At 39.0% G+C, this 25,386-nt stretch overlaps 1 protein-coding gene across 16 annotated transcripts in view; it reads left to right on the top strand.

Moving 5' to 3' along the window:
* Nucleotides 1–24,726, top strand: part of IPCEF1 (interaction protein for cytohesin exchange factors 1) — a 174,832-nt gene extending 150,106 nt beyond the window's left edge. For all 16 annotated transcript variants that reach the window (XM_077897731.1, XM_077897696.1, XM_077897708.1 and 13 more), the window contains 2 exons: nucleotides 10,283–10,476; nucleotides 19,514–24,726. In XM_077897731.1, the coding sequence (XP_077753857.1) occupies nucleotides 10,283–10,476; nucleotides 19,514–19,720 (401 nt within the window). In that variant the 3' untranslated portion in view covers nucleotides 19,721–24,726. The remainder of the gene's footprint in view (nucleotides 1–10,282; nucleotides 10,477–19,513) is intronic.
* The last annotated feature ends 660 nt before the right edge of the window (nucleotides 24,727–25,386 follow it).

Here is a 25,386-nt window from a genome sequence, read left to right as displayed (position 1 = left end):
TAATCCCTAGTAATGTCCCCCTTTTTCATTTCTAATTTGTGTCCTCTTTTTTTCTTAACTAGCTAAAAAATATATATTTTTTTACTTATGACCCATCTAGATACTCAGAATTTAATAAGTATAATTTACTTATTGAGTTCTTAATAATGCAATTCCAAAATTAGCTCATTGTGCTTATTTGATGGGATAGGTGAAGGGGATAAGAACAAGATGTATACAATGGAATATTACTCAGCCATTAGAAACGACAAATACCCACCATTTGCTTCGACGCGGATGGAACTGGAGGGTATTATGCTGAGTGAAATAAGTCAGTTGGAGAAGGACAAACATTATATGGTTTCATTCATTTGGGGAATATAAAAAGTAGTGAAAGGGAATAAAGGGGAAAGGAGAAAAAAAATGAGTGGTAAATATCAGAAAGGGAGACAGAACATGAGAGACTCTTAACTCTGGGAAACAAACTAGGGGTAGTGGAAGGGGAGGTGGGCGGGGGGTGGGGGTGACTGGGTGACGGGCACTGAGGGGGGCACTTGAGGGGATGAGCACTGGGTGTTATTCTATATGTTGGCAAATTGAACACCAATAAAAAATAAACTCATAAAAAAATCAAAAAAAATTTTTGACCAAATAATGAATGTTTAACAAATATTTACTGAGAATCTACTGTCTTCCTGGCACAACTGGCATTTGGAGATATGTTAGTGAATAACAACAGAGGCAACAGGTCTCTTACATAGAATTCACAATCTGGTGTATATATATGTTATGGTAGGGTAGGGAGACAATTAGGTAAATGCAAGAACAAGATGATTTCTGGTAGTGAATAAGTTCTATACAGAAAATAAAGTAGGAGTATATAATAATAGGGTGTTGGAGGAAGGACCTTGATTTAGATGACTATTTGGGGAGGACCTCCCTGAGAAGGTGATCTGAGAGCCAAATGGCACAAAGGAGCCTACACAAGTGAACAATAGCTGGCAAAGTGCCCCAGACAGAGAGAAAATAAAATGCAACAACAGCTCTAGGACTAGTATAAGTTTTGTAGTTATACAAAAAACAGAAAGAAATCCAGTGTGGCTGGAACAAAGTGGGCAGGGGAAGCTCAGGAAAGGGATTGGAGAAGTGGGTAGCAGCTGGCTTATGTGGCTAATAGTGGAACCCATAAGGTGTTTGGATTTTGTTCTAAATGAAATGGGATGATTTTTGAAGCTGGGGCGTGTTATGGTGTGCCTTAAGGTTTTGTTTTGTTTTGTTTTACATTTAAAAAAATTATATTCAATTTGACAACTTATAGTATAACAGGGCTTATCCCATCAATTGCCCTCCTTTGTGCCTATCACCTAGTTACCCCATCCCCCCATCTACCTCCCCTTCTGCAACCCTTTATTTGTTTCCCAGAGTTAGGAGTCTTCCATGATCTGTCTCCCTCGCTAATTTGTCCCACTCAGATCCCCTCCTTAAGCTTTAAAAATATTACTTCACTATTTGGAAAATGGGATTAGGAAGCTGTAGTAGACCAGATATGTAGTTGTTGAGATAAGTCAACAGTGCAATGATGGTGGCCTGGACTAAGTTGATAGCAATGAAATGGGCCAGGGGTAGAAGAATATGCATTTGGGATGTATCATACAATTAAATGTAAGAGTATAAAAATCATAAAATATTCTTGTCTATTTAGTCTATCCCTAGTCTCTGAAATACACTGCCTTAGCACACAGTGAACATTCAGAGTATTTGATGGATGAATCGAGTAAATGAATGGATCAAATGTCTAAGGGAAAGAGAGGAATCAGGATAAGTTCTAAGTTTTCCAGCACATTCAATCTCTTATATTACTAAATATAATTGCAACTCTTTAGGATTGGTATCATTTCCTGGGAAAAGGTTTGCTAGTAGAGATTTAATGCCATAATTAAATACATAACTCTAAATATGTACACTGTGGCTTTCCTATAAGGTAAAAAGAAGGATGTTATACAAATAATTATAGATCACACTAGACTATAATCATCGAGATAAGGAAAAGGGAGTGCCATCTTAAAAAGGTAAGAGCATTTATCTGCTCCAAACCTTTATTTTCTGCTTAGTGAACTTAAAATAGGTTAACTTCTTCCTTTGTCTTGCCTCACTCTCCCCCATACCTTCTCTCCTTTTGCATCTTCCATTTTTATATTTTGTGCTCATTTGTCTCCAAAATGGACCCACGTGGTAGATGGACTCAATAGTTTAGGACCCAAGGTCAACATATTTAACTAGAGTCCATTGGCTTTGGATCCTTGAATTTAGGCAATTTTCTAGCTATTTCCCCCTTTTTAGTTCCCATTCAACCTCTTGCGTATTTTGAAAAGAAAAAAATCCTTGCAAGGATTTTGAAAAGAAAAAAAAAAATCCCAAGGAAATGCCTTTTTTTGTATGCATGCCAATGTTTTTTGTTTTCTTAGAATGTGAGCAAATGTAGAAATTTTATGTCTACGTTAAATATTTCACCTAATTGTGGGTGCTTATATGATTGGACAAATACATTTTTAAAACAAATAGAATATCTGTTTTTTAAAAAAATTTTATTTATTTATGATAGTCACACATAGAGAGAGAGAGAGAGAGAGAGAGAGGCAGAGACACAGGCAGAGGGAGAAGCAGGCTCCATGCACCGGGAGCCCAACATGGGATTCGATCCTGGGTCTCCAGGATCACGCCCTGGGCCAAAGGCAGGCGCTAAACCGCTGTGCCACCCAGGGTTCCCTAGAATATCTGTTTTAAGAATGTAGAGCTGCTTATCAGATACTTGGACCACAGACTCAGCCTAAGATTGCTTCTAAAAATCACTGCCATAAGATGTAATAATAATAATAAAGAACAACATTAAAGATTGCCCAATAGACCAGGTTTGTTCTTTTTTTTTTTTTTTTTTGACCAGGTTTGTTCTTATCAATAAAAGCAATAATATGGTAGAAGAGTATTGAGTCACCTTACTTAACAGGAGCATCAAATACCCAGGAAAAGAAAAGTATATGACTCTGGTAGAGAATGTAAAGCTAAAATTAAAAAAGAGTGAGGGAAATCAAAATGAAACTACTCATCTTTCAGACTTAAAAGAGTACAAGTGAAAGTACTGGCTTTCTATTTAGATACTCTTTCTCAATCTGATTTCTCTATCATAGAATTTATTTTGCCTGCCTTCTTTTTTTGTTTGTTTTAATCATCTTTCAAATACTATTTTTCCAATGTTCTATTCTCCATTTCTAAGCTCTTCTCTCTTTATTTTATGGGAGCCTAGCCTGCTGTGACCATGTCTCAGCTTCTGCTCCTGATTGGAACCAGATTATCCCCAGGTGCTCAGTTCAAATGCCCCAACAGAGAATCCGATCATCCAGCCTCTCTCCAAGGTTGCTGGCCAGCTTATTAATTTCCTGGTTTGGTACCCTATGGCCCTGTGAGAATAGAGTTTCTTAGTGTAAAACCTGGCCACCCCAGAAACGGAGGTTCTGGGTGGGGATTTTTCCCTTGGAAGACAGAATGGTGGGAGCAAGAATCCAAGCTTTGGTGTGTGGTGCAAGTGGCTATCATCTAACTAACTGTATGTTGCCTGATGTGAAATCTTTCTTCATTGGGCTTTATTCAAAAGACAGTTCATCAAATATATTTATAGTATAGAATAGTTTAAGGCTGAAGGTTTTGAGTCATCACTATGTCTGTCTCGTTGTGGCTTTGGTCGAAGTTTTTATGTGTTTCAACAGTCTCTCCCTTGTAATGAGGGCTAATAACACTTTTTTTCATAGAGTTGTTACAAAGATAATAAGGTCTATAGTGGTTAATATGAGACCTTCTACATGCTAAAAACTCAATACATAATGGCTGTTCTCCATCAATAGCAAGAGCAAGCAGTCTCTCTCTCTCTCTCTCTCTCTCTCTCTCTCTCTCTCTCAAAATTCTCCTATGGTAATGTTCTTGGTCAGTAGTATCCTTACTTTTAAAATGAATTATCCAGATTTATCTTAGTTACATAATTCAAAATTATCTGACAGTATGATTCTAAGTCTTTTGCTATCTTGGAGAGTTGTCAAATCACTAATTAGAGAAAGCCTATAAAAGTTTTTGAATCTCTTGGCATCAGGTATTCTATTAAATAACATTTGCAAAGTCTTAATGGCTACACATAACATTGAAATGACTATGTAGTTATCTTTTTGTGATAAGTGCCTTCCACGGTCTTGCTTTCTCACTTTGAACATTGCACCTAAAGCAGGGAATACTGCTTCCTACATAAACCTTTCCAAGTATTTCATGTTCAGGAGCTAACCTTCTCTTCCTTGGGTCATCATGTAGACTTTTTCAATTTCAAAACAGGCTTCCTTTCAAATTCTGATATGAAATATGGCATATGAATTTCCTTTGGCACTTCTGTTCTAAGTAGAAAATAAAAACCACATTCTAGAAAGCACAAGGAAACACCAAAAATAAGATAGTGGGGGAGGCAAAGTTGAAAATGCTGCATTTAAAGAGATAATCTGCATACAATGTTCTCGACAGCCAAATTCTGGGCCTACGGGAGCATGTCTGTCCTGTCAGAGGCAGACAATAGTGTAGGTTATGTGGGAGGATGGCAAGGGAACAGCACACTCATCTGGCATAATCTTGGAAAGAAGTGAACTTCTCTAACCATTAGTTAAAATGTTGTTTTGCCTCATTTGCTAAAGTCACCAAGAAAGATCCTATTTAAAAAAAAAATCCCATTTCTTTCTTAAGTCTAAATCTATATTACAGTGACCGAAATGTATTTATTTACTTTTTAAAAGATTTATTTATTTATTCAGAGAGAGAGAGAGAGAGAAAGAGAGAGAGAGGCAGAGACACAGGCAGAGAGAGAGGCAGGATCTATGCAGGGAGCCTGACGTGGGACTGGATCCCAGGTCTCCAGGATCAGGCCCTGGGCTGCAGGCGGCGCTAAACCGCTAAGCCACCGGGGCTGCTCCAGTGACCAAAATTTAGAGAAAGTTTGCTGTTTGGACCCCTGAGACATTCTGAGCTAGCCTAATAAGAGTCACAGAGAAAGTAGGTGCAGCTCTCTAGATGAGTCCCTACTTTTAAGTTGTTAACTCCAGTCCCTTTCTCTTCTCGTGGGTTGAAGCCGGTGTTACATGACAAATCTGTGACAGTCTGGCCTTACTACACAAAGCATGGTCCACAGGCCAGCAGTTCTGGCATCACCTGAGAGCCTGTTAATAATTGAGAAGCTCAGGGCCTTCCCAGACTGGCTGAGTCAGAGTCTGCATTTTAACAAGAGCCATGGGTGATTGTTCGCCTTTTAAAGTTTGAGAAGACTGGTCTAGAAACACATGGGCCTGCACAGTGTGGAATTGAGCTGTTCTTAATTCCATCACTGATTTACATGTTGGAAAGACCACTTACTGTTTTTCAAGAATCTCCTTTTTTTTTTTCTCCTCCACAAAATAAAAATAGTTTTGGCAAAGCCTTGGGAGCTAGATGAGATAGTCTGGAAAGTGCCTTATGTGGTGGAGGGAGTTAACGTCCTGTTATTTTATGCAAGAAGGCAGATACACTCTTGAGAGGAAGGCTAGCAGTTGCACTGGAAACCCTTGACTGTCAGATCATTTATTTCGCTGTAGAAGACAAGGGAGGTGGGAATGATGGACTTGGCTTCTCTTCCTAACATGAGACAGACCAGTGGTCTTTGCTGGCAGTCTTTTTCCTTGCTCCTTCTACAATCTGGTAAAATATGATAAATGATCTAGTGCTTCCTAGTATGAAATTATAATGTAGAACAATATTTACATAAAAATACAACAGGGAGATTTTAGAACACTACTTTATTCAGAAGCCTCATAAAGGCATGGGGTTAACATACCAGCACTGCCCTCTCTGGGGGGATTGGGAAGACTCTAACCTCTCTGGGGGGATTGGGAAGACCTGTGCTCTGGGGTCAGGTGTAAGTTGTATTTTGTTGTGTGCTTATACCCTTTGGGTCTTTTGTTGTCCTATGAATTCTGTTTATCATCTGCTCCCATTATTATTGAATGCTCATTTTATGGCCCTGTGAAGACCTAAGGACCAGCCCTTAGCAGCAGTAAAAACAATACCGAGCTCCTGGTTGGGTCATGGACATGGCTGGATCACAGGTATGTCCCCTGAGTATTTAGCGATATATTGCACATCTCTCAGATTATGACACAAAAAAGCCAATAGGGATTTTTTTCTGGACTCCTAACATCACCTTTTATTATTTTATCGTCCTTATGTTTGTGGGCAATTCTGGAATCCAGTTATTAGAGGTCAGACGTATCTATAGTCTTTCAGTTTCAGGTTCCCCCCAGGAAAGGTGGACGGCTAGAAGCAGGAGTACAGCAAGAACATTTACCTTTCAGGTTTTCCCCATTTCTCCCAACAGCTCTAACCTTATCTGAGCATACTTGCCCCTTCCTTTTATCACCAGTTTCTAGATGAATTCAAATAGAGAATTTTTTTAAATATTATTTGGTCCTATTTTAGGTGAATTCTGTATTAACTTCAGTAATCCCCAAAGGTCCACTTTACCTATGTGTTAATTTTAAAGTTTCACTGTTTCTTGAGAGACTAGAAGATAAAGTTGTACATGCAACATACACATGCACACACACTATACACACATACCCCATACTGTACACACACACACCCCACACTACACATATGCATACCATACATACTACATACACACAGACACCACACACAACACACACTGCACACACACACACAAATACCACACACGTACACCTGTATTCTCATGATTAATGCTCTCAAATTTAGGTCAGGGGAAGGAATGTGTATGGGGAAGAAAGATAATTTCTGATATTTTTTAACATAAAGATAACATATATCCATATAAATATTTTAAATAATAATAAATCTACCTAAAAGGCAGCCCTGTTTATTTTTCATTTAGGAAATGTACTTTATGCCACATTATTCCAAGATTCTAAAATTACTTTTATCTTTACTAATTTAATATCTTTTGAATTTGATATGTAGTCTTAATATGATCATTTTACTCTGACATAATTACAAACCAATGTATTGTCAAAGGTAATTTTATTATCTATCACAATCTTTAATAGCACTACTGAGCTGCTTCATGAACACAGAAATTTAAAGAAATCATTTTATTATTTTCTTCATTACACACTTATTTGGTTCACTTTCTGAAGTTTACTTAAAAAATATGGTAGCATTGAAAGTTCTGTATTAAGACTATATTCAAAGTAGAATCTCACCTACCTTGCTGTAAAAGGAAAGGACATACAAAAATTATTGTGTCCCTGTATGTCTGAAATGTCCCAGGGTCCTCAATCCTAATGTCCCCTCTGAGAGTCAGATGTCTTTTCATTTAATTTTCTTAAGGCTTTCTAACATCTCCAGCCTAATCCAACACTGTTACCATCCTTAGTATTTTTACTGTGCAAGTATCATCAGTTATCACAACAATCTCATAAAAACCTACTTTCTTGTTGTTTTATTGAGAAGTATTCCACATGCCATAAAATCCATATATAAAAATGGTTCAATGTTTTTAAAGATATTTACAGAGTTGTACAACTATCTCTACAACATAATTTGAGAACATCTTCAACACAACATATACAAAAAAACCCCTACGCCTTTAACTATCATCCCCTATTCCTGCTTACCCCTTCCCTAGCCCCAGGCAACCACTAAATCTACTGTCTGTCTTTGTGGATTTCCTGTCCTGACATTTCATGCAAATGGGCTCATGCAGTCTGTGTTTTTTGTGACTGACTTTTACATAGCAGAATGCTTTCAAGTTTCATCCATGTTGTTATGTATCAGTACTTCATTGCTTTTAATTACTGAATAATATTTCACTCTATGCATATACCATATTTTGTTAGCCATCCATCAGTTGATGAACATTTGAGCTATTCCCACCGTTCGTCTACTATGAATTGTACTGCTACGTATACTTAGGTACAAGTTTGTGCTAACATATGTTTTTAATTCTCTGGAGTATATACCTGGGAATGTAATTGCTGGGTCATATCATGACTTTGTGTTTGGCTTTTGAAGAATTGCCAAACTTTTCCTTAAAGTGGTGGCTCCATTTTACATTCTTACCAGCAATGTATAAGGGTTCCAGTTTCTCCATATCCTTTTCTACACTTATTGTCCGTCTTTGTAATTTTAGCCATCCTGGTGGGTGCAAAGTAGTATTTCATTGTGGTTTTGATTTGTATTTATCTAATGACTAATGATGTGATCATCTTTTCATGTGCTTATTTGAGAAAAACTCACTCTGTACACAGTCTGAGTCAAAAAGTCTAATTGTGTTCAAACTCAGTTTTGAAGATCTCCCCCTTTTGGAGTCTGCTTTGGTAGAGAGAAAAGGGGTTTACTGACCAATACTTTAAGTTGGTCACAAAGTTAGATCAACATCTTTGCCCTCTGTTTTCTGAAAAAATATTGAGAACACCCATGGTAGTTTTCTGGCAGTAGATGAGAGAAAATTACTGCTTAAATATTTCTAATTTCACAAGAGTAAACTGTAAAGTAAGTCAAGTTTGCTTGATTTTGAAGTTCTTACATTAATATCATATGCTTTTCTCTCCCCTTTGGAGAGGCCCCTTTTTGTAGTTCTTCCTAATGTCATACTTTTTAGATGGCCTTCTATCAAGCTTATTCTCAGGATAAGATGTGAAATATATAGACACTAAAAAGGACATGATGAAAAAAGAAATCTCATTGTGTATCTTTCTTAAAATTATTTTCAGAGAATAAAGGAATAAAGGACCAAAGTTCTTAGTGGGATATTAAAGCAGTATCAAAAGATGAAGATTTTTCTTTGGGTAATCTGTATCACTTGGGGTCCTCATTTGTACATGACTGAAAACTACCCTGAGAGTAGCTTAACAAAGGCTCCCATTAGTTGCAAGGGCTCCAAAAAAATCACCAAGATCCATGTTTTAGCTGTATCCTATATATTGATTACATTCTTAGGATTCTTAGGGTGATCCCTGCAGGCTTCTAGCTCACATCATCACATGTTTAGAAAAAAAAGAGAAATTGATCCCTTATACCCCAACCAAAGTCTCAGAACTGAGTCTTCCTAGGCCCAGGTGGCCTGACCTGAAGCACATGCTCATCCCTGAATCAATGACTATGGGCAGCATGAGGGAACTGCCATTAGCTTAGCCCAGTTCATGTGGGTCCCCCCTGGATCCTGTGTGGAGTCACTTCACGGGATGCATTTGGGCTGAAGCTAGCAAGTTGTAGTTAAGAAAGGGGGTGGGGAGTATGTGTAATGATCATTATCTGCTCAAAGCCACAGATCACAAGGGGATTTGTTCTCTCAAAGGGCAGTTCTAGGAAGAACATTAAAACTCTTCAGGGGGAAAAATACCCCCAAAACAAAACAAACAAACAAACAAACAAAAAAAAGAAAACAAACTAAAACTCACCAAGGACAATGGTTCTCAAGCTTTAGAGTATGTATTAGTTTGCAAGGGCTTGCTTGTTCCACCATTGTGTTTTGGAAGCAGATAACTTGTTTTGCAGGTTCACAGATGGAGAGGAATTTTGCCATAGTATGAATCATTCCCTGAGTCTCACCAATACCACATTTAGATGATGTTTGGATTAGATTTTGGACTTTGAATTGATGTTGGAATGGGTTAAGACTCTTGGAGATGATGGAATGGGGTGAATGCATTTTACATGTGAGAAGGACATGATTTTGGAGGAAGGGAGTTACATGGTGGGCTATTATGAGTTCAATTTTGTCCTTCCAAAATTCTCATGTTGAAATCCTAATTTAGAAATACCTTAGAATGTGACCTTATTAGAAATTAGGTTATTGCAGATGTAATTATTTAAGAGAGGTTGGGAGGGTGAGCCCCCAATCCAATACAACTGGCATCCTCATAAAAGAGGGATATTTAGACACAGAGACCTATACACAGGGAAAACACCCCATGATATTGGAGTTCTCCTGCCACAAGCCAAAGACCTATCAAAATCTAGGAGGAAGGTCTGAAAGAGATCCTTCCCTAGCACCTTCAAAGGGAATACGGCCCTGTCCTAACAAAGTACCATAAACGAGTGGCTTGAACAACAAAAATTTATTGTCTCACAGTCCTGAAAGTTAGAAGTGTGAGATCAAGGTGTCAGCAGAGCAGCTGTGTTAGGCCTTGTGTTAGGACCACAGCATCTAATGTTCTCAACTTGATTTTAACTGGGTTTATTGTTATTGCTTTTTTTTTTTTTATTTTAATAGAAGAAACAAAATTGTCTGAGGATGATGAAATGGAGAAACTCTACAAATCGTTAGAACAAGCTAGTCTTTCTCCTCTTGGGGACCGTCGGCCTTCAACCAAAAAGGAGTTGAGAAAGTCCTTTGTTAAGCGGTGTAAGAATCCATCCATAAATGAGAAACTTCACAAAATCCGAACCTTGAATAGCACATTGAAGGTAAAAAATTTCAGATTGTGGATGAATTCTGTGGATGTGGGGCATGGCATGGCTGGTTCTGCAGAGAGATTCATGCTCACTAGTGTGTTTGTATGGGTGGAGAGGAGGGCAGTGAGAACAAGTATAATCGTCTGTAGGGTCAAATGACCTTTGGCATCCTTGAAGCACTAGAACATTCACACAATAGCACTCAGTGCACTTTCCTAAAATAGGGCTTTGACCTTTACATTCACTTTGGTATAAAAGTTCAAATCCCTTACCTTGCACAATAAATGTTAATGAGGGCTTAAGATAGTGAGAGTGAGATATTCTTGTGAGAATAAGCAGTGATATGAAATAAGATCTTGGAATTTCACTTGACTCATTAAAGAGTATCATTCTTCTCCAACTACATCCAGAAGAAAATCTCTAGATTTCAGATAGATCCAAGACTTCGTGATTGTCAGCCCAAGGCTCTGGAGTGAGAAAACGCCATGAGAGATGGGGAATGGGAAATGTATACTAGATTGTAATGAGCCAGCAGATGTTTTCACAATGGGAATGGGGGACACACGGTACACAACATACTGAGGCTATTTTCAGGGCTTCCTGAACAAAAGTGGTTCTTCATAACAAAAGCATATTGCTTTCACATGTAAATTATAGCATAAACAGGAGGAGGCTGAGAAACTTTGCAAAATAGTTCCACATTAGCAGAAGATTTATAGATTCTGAAAAGCCTTGATAGATTCTGCAATTTAATTTTGGCTTGTACATGTCCTTTTGCATCAAGAATTTGAGTCTCTTTCCAGGAAGAAATACCAGCAATCAAAGAACAAGGCTACAAAGAAATGGCTGAATGAGTCTTAGTCAGATATCCCTGTTAGTAGAATAGCTAGGCACCCCAAAAGGCTGCAAAAAAAATGAGGCTGAAAAGAGAAGACAGAGGAATATTTTAATTATACAAAGAAAACCCAAATGCAGAGAAATTTGCCAGCATTTAATGATGAAAGACATTAGTAAACTCTTTTCAAAGCCAAATATGTTATATTTTATGGTATGCATGAAGTTGATAAATATATTTGATCATTCAATGTAATATGCCATACATAACATGTTGAGATTTACTATTTTAGCTATAATAACTGATGTGAGTGAATACATTTTTCTTTTTTTTTTTAAGACTTTAATTATTTGAGAGAGAGAGAGAGAGAACAGAGGGAGAGGGAAAGGCTAAAGGAGACTCTCTGCTGAGCAGGGAGCTCAATGTGGGGCTTGATCCCAGGACCTGAGCCAAATGCAGATGCTTAACTGACTCAGCCAACCAGGAACTCCTATGTTTTTCATTAGACAAATATTTCCTGAATCTTTCTAAGTCCCAGACTCTATTCTTGGTCTCCAGGAGCATTGAATGCACACCACCAGACAGTGCAAACAGAGAGGAAAACAGAATGCAATGTGTTGAATGGTGTAGCTGATAGAAGCTTGAGTGCTTTGGTGGAGGGAGGAAGAAGGTGGAGGGACGTGGCTGCCTATCTGAGGCCATTCGGGACAAAGTCATGGAGGGGCTGACAACTGGCCCATAAGTAAGAGGTAAAGAATATCAGGGTGAGAAGTAAGGACTTTCATGGAGGAGGAACTGGCCTAGACAAATTGTATGTCAGTGGAGGATACATTGCAGCCCATGTTGGGAGAAACAAGGAACAGGCTAAAGAAAGGTTGGACAGTTCAGGCCATTTCTAGAAGGAGAAAGACTGGGTTTAGCTTTCCATAGAACAGCAGCTCAGGACTCTAGACTGTCATGGGACTGTGCTCTGACCTGGTCACTGGGAGGCCATGTTTGTACAGAGAATTCAAAGGTTTTACTAGCCATCCGTACACTTCTCTGTGACCCTCCTGCTCTCCATGCACTGTGGCCATGGCATTTATGAAGTTAGCAGCTTTTTGCTTTTCTCCCAGTGTTTTAATTATCTCTTGTGAGATAACAAAATAGCCCCAAAGTTAGCCACTACAAACAATGAATACTTGTTAGTTCATAGTTTCCTTGGGTCAGGAATCTTGGTATTGGCTTGGCTGGATGCTTCTCCTCCAGGTCTCCTACAGGCTGCAATCCCAGCATCAGTGGGGGCTGCATGCATTTCTCCACTGGGGAAGGAGTGCCTCCAAGCTCTGTCACATGCTGGTTGGCAGGATTTGGTTCCTTGCAGGTTGTTGGACCGAAGTCCCACTTGTTTATCCAGTTCCTTGTCCTGTGAACATATGGTAGCTTTCCCAATGGAAGTTGGCTTTCCTTAGAGTGAGGAAGACAGCAACAGTAAATGAACAAGATGGATCAGACCTGTTTCAGCAGCAACACCACATCACAATTATGGCATTCTATGCATTAGGAGCAAGACATAGGGTCAGCCTATGTTGAAGGAAGGAAATTACATAAGGGCAAGAATGCCAGGGAGCAAGAAGCATTGGAGGCCATCCACCACACCCTTCTGAAGATCTGCAGTCTTTGCATTCCTAGAAAAAGCCCTTTTCACAGATCTCTTAGATGTCACCAAAGTGTAATCCTGGGACTGGTGAAACATAGTCCATGTTATGGAATCCATGAGATAGAAAGACATGCTGATATGGAAATTGCCTTGTTGGGGGAAAAAAAAAAAAGCACATCAGCCTGGAGAAAGATAATTTGGTTTGTGTAGGTTTATTCAAAGGCTATGAAAATTATTTTAACTATCTTTAATTGAATTGAATTGAATCATAATTATCTTTAAAATTCAGAGCAGTCAGGATAGTGGTTGCCTTTGAGGAGAAGGGAAGAAATTCCTCGGAGGGGGCCACAGTACAGTTTCTGAGGTGCTGGATAAGGGTTCCCTCTAACCTCAGTGGTGATTACACAGATATGTCCATTTTGTTGTAATTCATCAAGCACAAACCTTTTTATTTTATTATTTTATCTTTTTAGATTTTATTTATTTGTTCATGAGAGACACAGAGAAAGAGGCAAAGACATAGACAGAGGGAGAAGCAGATTCTCTGCAGGAAGCCTGATGCGGGACTCAATCCCAAGACCCCAGGATCACAACTTAAGCCGAAGGCAGATGCTCACCCACTGAACCACCTAGGTGCCCCAAGCAAAAACATTTTTATATGTGCATTTTTGTCTATATTTATTACATTGTGATATAAATGTTTATCTAAATAATACTTCAAAACTGCCATGTGAACAAGCAAAGACAACATAGTTTCATGCAGAAACAAGGAAACTTTTAACAATAATGTTTATATTAGTGATAGGCACATTTCATAAATAAAGAAAAATCCCTACATTGGGATTGTATTGGAACAAATTCTCTTTATGGAAATTCTTCTAGGAAGTTGAGCCGAATCATCATGTCATACCGTAAATGTAGATCTTTAGGAATTTCTGATAATTCAACATCCATGGACTCTTGACTAAGCCTGTCTTTATTTTAAAATGAGTAATTAATAGATACAACTTAAACTTGCTCTCAGGGTTATTCTGGTCTATGTCAAAAGAGGAATGAACCCTGCTTTCCCCAACTTCTCTGGTAGAACACATTTCTGATGCTTAGGTCTTAAGTCATCATATACTGACTATTTGGAGTCAAAAAGGAAAGTAGAGCATTGTCTCTTTGATGGTATTTTCTAGAGGCCCTGCCAAACCTTGCCTGCCTGCCAGAAGGCAAGAAGGATATCATAAATGTAGTTCAAAGCATCCAGTGGGCCTCCTGCACTGCAGGAGAGAAGCAGAACCGGTGTGCCATGCCGTTGACTGGGGTGCTGTGCTGAGAAGCACTGCAGAGCCTTCTGTCATTTCATTAATTTCCTTCCTCTCTATTCGTGTGTGTAGTTACTTCTTTTGTCCATAAAGGAACTTTAACACAGGGCAGCCTGGGTGGCTCAGCAGTTTAGCGCTGCCTTCAGCCCAGGGCCTGATCCTGGAGACCTGGGATCGAGTCCCACATCAGGCTCCCTGCATGGAGCCTGCTTCTCCCTCTGCCTGTGTCTCTGCCTCTCTCTCTCTTTCTTTCTTTCTCTCTCATGAATAAATAAATAAAATCTTAAAAAAAAAAAAAGAATTTAACACAGACTTGAGCTAAATAATAAGGAACTTGAATTGTTTAGAGCTGAAAACCGTATGAGAAGTGTTAGCCCAAAGTTGAAAAGACCTTTCCTAAAACCTTTGATCAGATTTAGAGGAGTGGTTAATTCACTTTGCCTTAAGAAAATCAGTTCTTTAAATTATGTTTATCTGCAAAGATCTTATTTAGCTCTTTCAATAAAATATTAGGCTCTCTCTCTGAAGCAGATGTCAAAACTTTTTTTGTGTAGAAGAAATTATAATTTTTAATAATTTTTATTAGGTTTTTAATTTTCATCCCAATATAGTTTACATACAGTATTGTATTAGTTTCAGGTGTGAAATATAGTGACTCAACACTCCCATACATTACTCAGTGCTCATCATGGTGTGTTCTTTATTCCCAACAACTATTTCACCCTACCTGTCAAAATTTCTTAAGAGCAAAGTAAAACTCCTTACACAACTTCACATAAATAGCATTATGGTGATATCAAAGGATGGAAGCTTGTTTTGGGGGGAAAAGGTTGTTATTTGAATGTAGATGTTGAGAACTCAGAGGAAGGAAAGAAAATTCTCTTGGCCTTGCTTGATTTTCTACCAGCAATCTTTTCTAGTTACCCACTTATTTAACCTCTGCTTTTGCCTTTTGGTCAGCCTGCTTGTTATTACTCTTTGGTTATTTTCTCACTACACAATTTTTCTTTCCTTCCTGGAGTCTAAATATATATTTTAACCTCCATCTATTATCACATTCTTGCTCTCTTGATTCAGAATTGTAAATCTTATCACTCAAACTATTATATATGTAGTAAAAAAAAAAAGTAGAAAAAAAGAAAAGAAAATGTAATAAATGCTTCATGTAAAACAGAAGTTAAAGCTAATTGTAAAGCACAAATAATACTTTTTTTTTGTGCCAATGTTTAGGATCATCTAAGACCAGATCCCTTATTTGGATAGAATAAATGCTATCAATGCTAGAATCCTAAAATTATATGCAAATATATAGATAGAGATTTATATCTCTATATCATAAAACAAATATATATAATAATATGTATATAAAACATATTGTAAACTTTTTACATATTGTAAAACCTGTTGTAAATACATATATATATAAACCTTTTTTGTTGTTATTTATGGCAAGGATTTCCTTGGGCTCTAAATAGGGTTCATGATATAAAAGAGATTTCAAAACAAATGGATAATTATTCACTCACATTTTATTTCAAACATTCATTTTTTTTTCCCAACAAGTATTTAGTGAATGTCTAGCATGCGTGAATCATTCTTTTATAGCCTTTGATGATACAGGAGTGGTCATATCAGACAAAAATGCCTGTCCTTAAGAAGCTTACATTTAGGTACAAGAAGAAATTAATTAAGTAAATAAATTTTATAGTATGCTGAGTGATGAGAATAGAATGAGGATGAGGAATGCTGATGGATTGATTTTTAACTAAGATAGGTATGAAAAGCCTCTTTGAAAGGTAGAGTGTGAGTAATGTCTGAAAAAGGAAAGGGAGTGAGTCTTGAGCTTATGCAAGGCAGAGTATTATAGGAAGAAAGGAGAAAAATGTAAGTGCCTTGGGGTGGGAATATGCCTAGTAGGCTTAAGAAAGGGCAAAGAGGTCATGTGGCTGGAGGGTTGTAGGAGGAAGGGGCATGAAGAGAACAGCAGTGGGTCAGAAAGGTAATGAGAGATTATAACATATAGTGCTTTATTGCCATTGATAATACTTTAGCTTCTACTCAGTGAAATAGGAAGCCTTTGGAAGGTCCTGAACTGAAGTGTGCCATAGTTTGACATATGTTGAAGGTAGAACTTGGGATTTGCTGGTGGATTGGCAGTGAGAGCAGGAATCAAGGATGACTGCAGTGTTTGGCCTGAGCCACTGTAAAGCTGGAGTTGCTATTAGGTGTTTTGCAAAAGGCCATGATAGGAACAGGTTTCAGTGTGTATTGGAAGTTGGGGTGGGTCGGGCATGTAGAGAATAATAGGAGCTTAGTTTTGAAGTATTTATTTATTTGTTTGTTTGTTTGTTTGAAAGAGTAGGTGTGCACTTGGAGGGAAGAGCAGACAGGGAGGGAGAGATAGAATCTGGAGCAGACCCTGTGGGGAGCATGGGGCCCTATGAGGGGTTCAATCCCATGACCCTGAGATCATGACCTGAGCCAAACCAAGGATCACTTGCTTGACCAACTGAGCCGCCCAGGTACCCCAATAGGAGCTTAGTTTTGGACATGTTATATTTGAGATGCCTAATAAGTGTCTAGGTAAAGCTGCTGAAGAGGAAGTTTAGACAAACAAGTATGAAGTTCAGGGAAGAGATAAGGCTTGCAAGATAAATTTGTGGCCCTTAGTATATAGGGAGAAGGGGAGACATGAGATCATAAGAGATGGCAAGAACATGGATATACGTAGAAGAAAGAATAAGCTAAACGGGGAGTTCTGGAGCTTTCCAATGTTAAGACTGAGGCCAGAATGAGGAGTCATCAATGGAGATTAAGAATAAGTGGTCATTTTAGGATGAGAAAAATCAAGAAAATATGTCACAAAAATGACGTGATGAAAGCGTTCAAGAAGAGGTTGTCAACAGTTTTAGATGCTGTTGATAAACAAGTTGAAGATAAATAGTTCTTGGATTTAGCAACATGAAGGTCATTGGCCTTAACCAGAACAGTTTTGGTTAAATCCCAATGGGTATGGGTCTGTGAGAGAATGGGCATGGGCAGGGGAGACATTGGAGACAAGGAGAAAAGTGAAGCATTTGCTGGAACAGAGATATGGGGTTAAGAGAGGGCTTAGAAGATGGGAGAGGTGACAGCATGCATAATGATTAAGTGGAGATGGGAAATTAATGAGTCACAAAAAAGGGGAGAATTGTGGGAGTGAATTTCTTGAGTATGAGAGAGTTGGGTGATATTGCACAAGTGGAGAGAAATTCGCCTTTGCTGGGAGCACAGATATTTCATCCAAAAGAACAGGAAGGAAGTCTGGGTTATACCTGTATTGATGTAGGTAGTGGGCAGTAGGAATTTGAGAGAAATGTTCTCATTTTTTCCATTTCCTCAAAAAACAAAAATAGAGAACAAGGTCATGAACTTTACTTTTTTATTTTTAATGTTTTTTTTAAAAGATTTTATTTATTTATTCATGAGAGACACAGAGGGAGAGAGGCAGAGATGGAGGCAGAGGGAGAAGCAGGTTCACTGTGGGAGCCCTACAAGGAACTCGATCCCAGGACCCCGGACTCATGCCCTGAGCCAAAGACAGACGCTCAACCACTGAGCCACCCAGGTGCCCCAGGGTCATGAACTTTAAGGGAGGATGGGGGAGGAGGTTGAGTAGGGATGAGAAGTGTTGAAATAGTAATTTGGGAGATTGGGAGAGAAAAGGGGTGGGAAAATATGAGTACTGGGTAGTAGTAAAAGCCACTCAATGGCTGTGGTCATGAATTTGAACTGCAACCAGTGAGCCTGGTTGTGAATTTTTAGCTATACACATGCTGGCCTGGGGATAGACAGAAAGACTGGTTCAATAACAAACATGTATTGAATGTCTCCCTGGCCCTCAGCAGTGTGTTAGGAGCAAGGAATACAGGGATGAATAAAATGCTTTCTGTCACCTTCCTTAAGAAGCTTTAGAATAGGTGGCATGCAGATCCAGGAACATCTAAGGACAACATGGTAAGTTCTAAGGATTGGAAGGCACGAGAGCATAAAAAAAAGCCTTTCAGTTCAATTTAGGGGTTCAGACAACGTTTTCTAGAGAATATGATGCCTGAAGTGAGTATAGATTTATAAGTTGTGGTAAAATCTGGTACAAAAAGATTGGCAAGTGTTCCATGTGAAAGCAACTCAAGGAAGTAGAGTTTACCAGAAGAAAGATGAAGAAGGTCCTCCATGTGGCACAGTATCATGGAATGTGAACTGATTCTGTGTGGGGAAAATGCACACCAACACTGTTTGAACAGGAAGTAAGGAGGAAGTTAAGTTAGAAAATGGAGCACAAATCTGGAGAACCTCTGATGTGAAGGGGAGCCATTATGAGGACTTAGCCTTTTAGGTGGATGCCCTGCATTGCTGTGCAGAGGGGGGTTTAAAGTGAGGATTGGAGCAGCGACATATCAAATGTGATGAACTGCATTTTGTAGCCAAAGTTAGGATTATGGTCAGAGGGACAAGAGTAGATTTGAGATAAAGTTATCAGGACTGGATGATTTTGGATTGTGGAGGCTCTTACATCTCATTTTTTAGCCCATTCTTTGATTATAGAACATTCCCTTAACCTGAGCCAGACGTTTCAGAAATGTTTGTTATTGGTTACAGAGGAGGTGGGGTAAAATAATATGAATAGGTTTGTTTGCTCTATTAGTGTCATTGGAACACATACTGTTTTGATGGAAGGGTAGTAGTCTTTGAATAAAAAGATAGCCTATATATTAATTTGGTATATGTTAATTAAATACATGTGTGTGAGTTATTAAAAAATCAAGATAATTTAATAAAAATAGAGACATATGTTGGATTATCTGATGTCTTAGGGAAAGTACTGTGTCCCAATTTTACTCATAGTGAAGTTTGGGTGGTCAATGACATGATACAATTATAAGCTTTAGATGGAATGATGCTCACTTGGAGATAGAAATATTACTGAGGTATGGAATGAGAATTGATCTGGAAAAAGCCACATGGGAGATCCTGGCTAGATGTCTAGTTCTTCCAATAGCCTTTGGGTAGGATACTTAACTTCTTTTTGGCAAATATATACAAATGGATGTCCTGCCATATCTCTTAGGCTTGCTTAGGGATTAGAATAGTAATGTGTAAAAACACTTTGATAATGTTATGATGAATGTATATGTGTATTTGAAAAGGGCTGAAGAGGATTTATTGAAATTAAGATACTCACTGCATCTTATTGACCCCCCCCCCCCTTATCTTCTACTTGGGCAGTGTAAAGAACATGACCTGGCCATGATTAACCAGTTGCTGGATGATCCGAAGCTGACTGCCAGAAAATACAGGGAGTGGAAGGTGATGAACACCCTGCTGATCCAGGATATCTATCAGCAGCAGCGAGCCCCCATGTCTGCCCATGAAGGCACCCCCGAGGGACTTGAGAAACCACCTTCCTCTGCCTGTGTTGAAAATTCTATTTGAGAACAAGCCAGCATTTTCTTCCCTTATATTACCCCAAGCAACTTTTGGAGATGTTATAAGAGCTTTCCTTAAAAGGAAAACTGAAACCAGTTATTCAAGCATTGGCTCCTTCTCTAAAGATGTGACTAAAGTGAGGACCCACTCTGACAGCAACAGGACTCTTCATTCTGGTTGTAGTGCTTACACTGAGACTGGAGGGATTGAGTCCAGTTGAACAAACATCGTGTTTCTACTCGGAGCTCATGGTTATGCTGGGCTCTAAGTGAGATGTGAGAAGTGTAGGTTCCTTGCTCTAAAGAGAATCACAGTGTTCTATGGACAAAGATCATGTTTTACCAGGGATAATTATTCAGAGAAATGTTCTCTTTTCCAAAAGAAGAATCTACAGATTCCACCAGGTTGGGTAGTTGAATTCTTCAAATCATTTCTTCGAGTGGAGGAATGTGTTTTACAGCAGAAACTGGAAGGGAACAAATGTGGTATTACAGAACCAAAATCTCTCACCTTTGGTCTGGAATGGTGGTGCCTTTTCCATGAGCTGAGAAATACTTCACAGTGATTGGTGTGTGGGATAGCCCAAGGAGTTGGCATGTTCTGTTAAACACTCCCTCAAAAGACGGCTTGATGTTTCCACACTTTACCCAGGTGTGGGGTGGAGGTGGGGGTGGGGGTGGGGTTGGGGGTAAGCGATCTGATTAGTTTCCTTTCCACAGAACAGCTAAAGAGATCTATGTCATCACACTTAGAGACCTCTACTCCCTCCTAGCTTCTCTAAGCCATTGCAGGAGATAGAAGTAAGTCCAGCAAGGAATGTTTCTTGCTTTTGTCTCTGGGTGTGATGCCAATACACAGTGTCAATTTATATTGTTTCCCCAAGATCAAGATGGACAAGATAATTCTGGTGTCTGAATGGGTTTGATTGATATCTTTACTCCAAAAAATCCCACAAAAGCAACAAGAGACTTACAATATGATTGTTTTATTTTTGTATATTTACGTGTCACTTTGTGTCCTATGTGAATAGCTATCTATAATATGTTTGTTATTTAAGTATATTTATAGAAGGTCAAATTACTAGTGTTTTAAAAGATGGTAAAGTAATTATATGTTTTGCTCAATATATATTCTCCAAGTATATACTTTTTTGCTTGAGAAAATAGGAATACTGTTGATTCAGTGGAGCTTTTATGCTGCACTATGATGTATGAGGAATGCTCAGGATAACTTGTGGGATAAATGTGGAGGCATGTATTAATAATGGTTCAATTTCTAGCTTCTCTTTCCCTCTCGCTCCTTCTCTTTCTCAACCCAGAGTGCTTAGAGTTGTGTCACTCGCTTAACCAGAAAAGGACTTTCACCTTAGGTTATTTTTCCAAGTAAATAAACTTTTTAAGCCTTATGGCATTTATGCCCACAAACCCTAAACCAAATGAAACACAGTGAAGATAGTCTTTTATCTGGGGTCTGATAGAAATTTTGGGGTCTGCTGTTAATAGAGAAGTAGTTATGAAGTAATATGAAGTTATTAGAGAAGTAATATCTTCCCTTATTAATCACCACAAATATTTTTCATCCTACGAATAACCACAACCCACCAAAAACCCATTTTGCCCTTACCCCTAGCAAATTGTCAGCCAAAAACGCACACGGGGTATGTTTCAGAGAGTGAACCTGTGGCTTGACATTCAAATGGAAATAACCCTCTGAATTTTATCTGCAAACCAAATGGAAAGAGTCCTTGAATGTTTCCCCAAGTTTTACTCAGAAGTGTTAATACTTTGTAAACAAAAACAACCTCAGTATTAAGAAAGAAGAAAGAAAAACCGCAGGAAACAAGTTAGAGTTCTAGAAGCTTCTGTAAAATAAGAGGGCATGGGACACCTGGGTGGCTCAGTGGTTGAGCATCTGCCTTGGGCTCATGTGGTGCTCTCGGGTCCTGGTATCGAGTCCCACATGGGGCTCTCTGAGGAGCCTGCCTCTCCCTCTGCTTATGTCTCTGCTTCTCTCTCTCTCTGTGTCTCTCATGAATAAATAAATAAAATCTTAAAAAATAAATAAAATAAGAGAACGTGTCAGGCAGTATGGCCCAGCAGACATTTAGGAGTGCCTGCCCCACATAGAATGGCTTCCCAGACGCAGGGGCCTGGCTTATGGTGAATTTACTGTTGGCAACGGTGACCATGGGAGTCCTCAGATAGGAACTTGAAGCTTCTGCTTTGAGCAGCCAGTGCTTTAATCTCTTCACAATGTAAACAAAATTCGAGGGAATGAGAAGTATGAATGGAGGAGATAATTGTATGGCAAAGTTTTCTTTCACCTTCTTTTCCCTTGGCTTGAGATACCAATCTAGAAACTCCGAAACCATTTTTTTTAAATTGAAGTGCTCCAGAAGCTTTTGGCCAGGGCTCGAGAATACACTTCCATGCTTTGCTTTGGCTTCTCATTAATGCACACTTAACTGGCCACTTAGTGTAAATTCCTTTAGGAGCACTCAAACTTAAAGGCAGATTAGGTCCAAGAGATTATGGAATCAAACCTTTCAGTTATTTGTCAAGGTCTAGTCAATCCAGAAGCTTTGGCTTTGTTAAAGCACTTACTCTGCAGAAGCTCCCCCAGTGAAAGACCAAACTGCCCAATCTTGCACCCACTCTTCTAGACCAAGCTTGCCTGCCTATTGGTGTCTTCCTTTCTGTAAATGCTTTCCATTCTGCATTACTTTGTGTTAGGAAGTAGGGGGCTGCCTCTGTGAGGCAGCTTCAGCTGTGGCCACTGAGAGGAATTGGGGTTGGGAGGGGCAGTAGGAAGTGACAGAGTGGGTGACACTTTCCATGATACTCAATTTAGGAATAACCCTGCCATTTTTCTGGTTCAAAGGATATTGGGAAAACTAGATTACTTCCATTTTATTCTTGGGAATTGGGTCATCTCTGAAATGGATTTTGGGTACTTTCACGCGGTCTAAAGGGTGACTGTGTTACCCACTCCTGTAGACATAGTGTCTGAGGGCTGGGGAATGACCCAGAACCATGGCTGCTCAGGAAGTAGATAATCTGAGCATAATCAGATCCAACCCTGGGGCACCTGCTGTGGATTAGGATCTGGATGGGACTCCTCTTTGAGTTTGTAAGGAAGACTACTTCTCTCTGTTGTTAGCCTGCAGACCCAGACTAGTGCCCGATAGGATACTTCCATGGCTGGTTCATTGCAGCATACACTGAATTGAATGGTCCCACATTTGATGGGCATATACTGCTTTTAATAATTCTTAGTTCTAATCTCTGTGTAGCATCAAAGATCTAGGAAGAATCATAAAGCATACTACTTCAAAGACTCCAGGAAGCCTAAGAAAGATTGTGTGTGGAGTCAGATTTCAATGTGAAACCCAAGCCTTATATTTATGTAGCACTTTGTAGTTTGCAAATCTGTGTGTTCAGGCTTCTCTCCTTCCCTCTTAGTGGTCTTTGCAGGGATGATTGTGGACTATCATTCCTCTTTTTTCACCAGGGAGGAAATAAGCTCCTCCCACTCCTCTCTCCCTTTACCTTGCCCAGTCACTGTGGGGTCCCAGCCCTGTGACGTTTGGTATGTGTGCATTGCACTAAACATATCCACGGCCATGGTGGCTTTTGTGAAGTCATCCACTGGAAACCTGTGGGACCATTCAATTCCTCTTTTTCTCAGGGCTGAAGGGTGACTGTCCCTCCTGCAGCCACTGGCTGCTGAGCTGACTGGATCGACATGTGACCTAGTCACTCTGCTTCCTTTCCTTTCTTCTGGAAATTTCACTGCTTCTTAGAGATCCTTGGATGGAAGAAGTAGTTAGAAGAAATGGAATTCACTTGTTTTCTTTTAAAAGCATGTCGGGAGATGTCAGAGACAGAGCCTAGTGACCAGGCGTTAGTCCCTCCACCTTCCTCTCCCAATTTCTTCTCCTGTAATTATGGTAGCTTCCTCAGATAGACTTGAAGTGACAAACAATATCATAGAACTGAGAGATCAAAAGAAAATATGCTTTAAGTCTCTTAAGGAGAGGTACCAGACAAATCCCAGCTATATTTAAGTACATGGGCACACACCCCTTTTAAAATAGTCTCCTTGAAAGGTAGTATTTTGATATTTAGCCACACAGAATGTTTAAGTGAGTAATATAAGTACAGAGGATACCTTTCCAATAATATAATAAAAATATATAATAAAATAACCAATAACTTCTGTTTAGTTTTAGAATATATCTCTTCTTCAGTCTAATAAAATAGGGTATTTGAGATTTCCCATTTTATTTTCCTTCCAATTTTGTGTGTACTTATCTCACAAGAGAAATCGAGTCCTAGAAATGTCAGGTGACAGTCCTAGAAATGTCAGGGTTTTGTAATTTGTAATTAAGAAGGAAAGCCCCTGAAACTAGATCTTAACAATCCATAGGGAATGGATTAAGGAGGAGGAATAATTCTTACCTTCCCTGAAAGCCGCACCTCTCTGTGAACAAGATACCGAACAGCTCCACATTTTTCTATGTTGTGAGACAGGAAGCAATTTCCTTGCTTCCTCTGCACATTTTTACTCTTCCCCGTACTACCACAGACCACAGAAAACATTAAACATGATTCTACATTCAGAAAAGTCCTTCCAGATCTCTTCCCGTGAGATCTCACTGTTCTATACCAATATTTCTTTATATTGAGTCCAAAGGGGAGGAAGCATGCTCCATAGAGACATTTAGCATCCTGAAATAAACACCAGGATCTGTAATCACCATAGAATTTAATGTCCTTGCATGATGGGGATATGACATTTAGCACTGCATGGTGTTTGGGGCAAGATGACAATGTGGGAGTGATATCTTCAATTTCCTTGTGCTTTCATTCTCTGTCACCTGTCCTCTTTGAACTGAAAAAAAGAGGCATGGCTCATTTCTTCTGCTTTGTGTTTTTTGAGATTGCCTTGTAAGATACAAATAAAAACAAGAGAAAACATATCTAGTAAAATGATATGGAAAAAAATGGAAATCTATTCCTGGTGTTCGTTTTCTGCCCTGCACAGTGTTGCTTTCTTCAAGAACAAACTCCCTGGGAAGAATTTGCTGGCTGGGCTTTTAGCTTCTACAAAGGTTGCAGTGCTCTCTGGTGGCCATCAAAAGAATAGCTGATCTAGACTTGATGTTTTTGTTTTTAAATACAGCATTTAATTATGTTGGGAAATCTATTTCAATAATAACTGATGGGCTCTTCTTCGGTGGTCCTCACCTTACAGACTTTTTAGTAAAAAGATATATTTATCAAAATTGTTGGTCTTCATAAAACTTGACTTGCACATTATGTACCCCTTATCATTTCTAGGCACCCACATTTTGTTTAGAAAATTAGAAAAAGTTGCAGATCATAACATTAAGACCTGTGGCACATATGTTTCTTAAAAAGCATAAGCTGTTTCTGTGTGAAGAATGAACAGAAAAAATGTAGAAAGAGCATAATAAATTGCCTTTATTTTGGATCACTGATGAGAGGAAGTTAGCCTGCATTTGAACTTGATTCACACATCCTTGATTGCTGTCTACACAAACAAATAAAAGGTTATTTTTTTTCTCTCTCTCCCAGTTACCACTTTTCATGTTGAGCCCTACCCTCTCTTTTCCTCCATACAGCCACCACCCATTATGTCTGGGCTTC

This window comes from Canis aureus, chromosome 1, assembly GCF_053574225.1.
Source record: "Canis aureus isolate CA01 chromosome 1, VMU_Caureus_v.1.0, whole genome shotgun sequence".
Lineage (NCBI taxonomy): Eukaryota > Metazoa > Chordata > Mammalia > Carnivora > Canidae > Canis > Canis aureus.
Note: the sequence above shows the minus strand (reverse complement) of the source record. Positions and strands in the feature narration are given on the sequence as shown.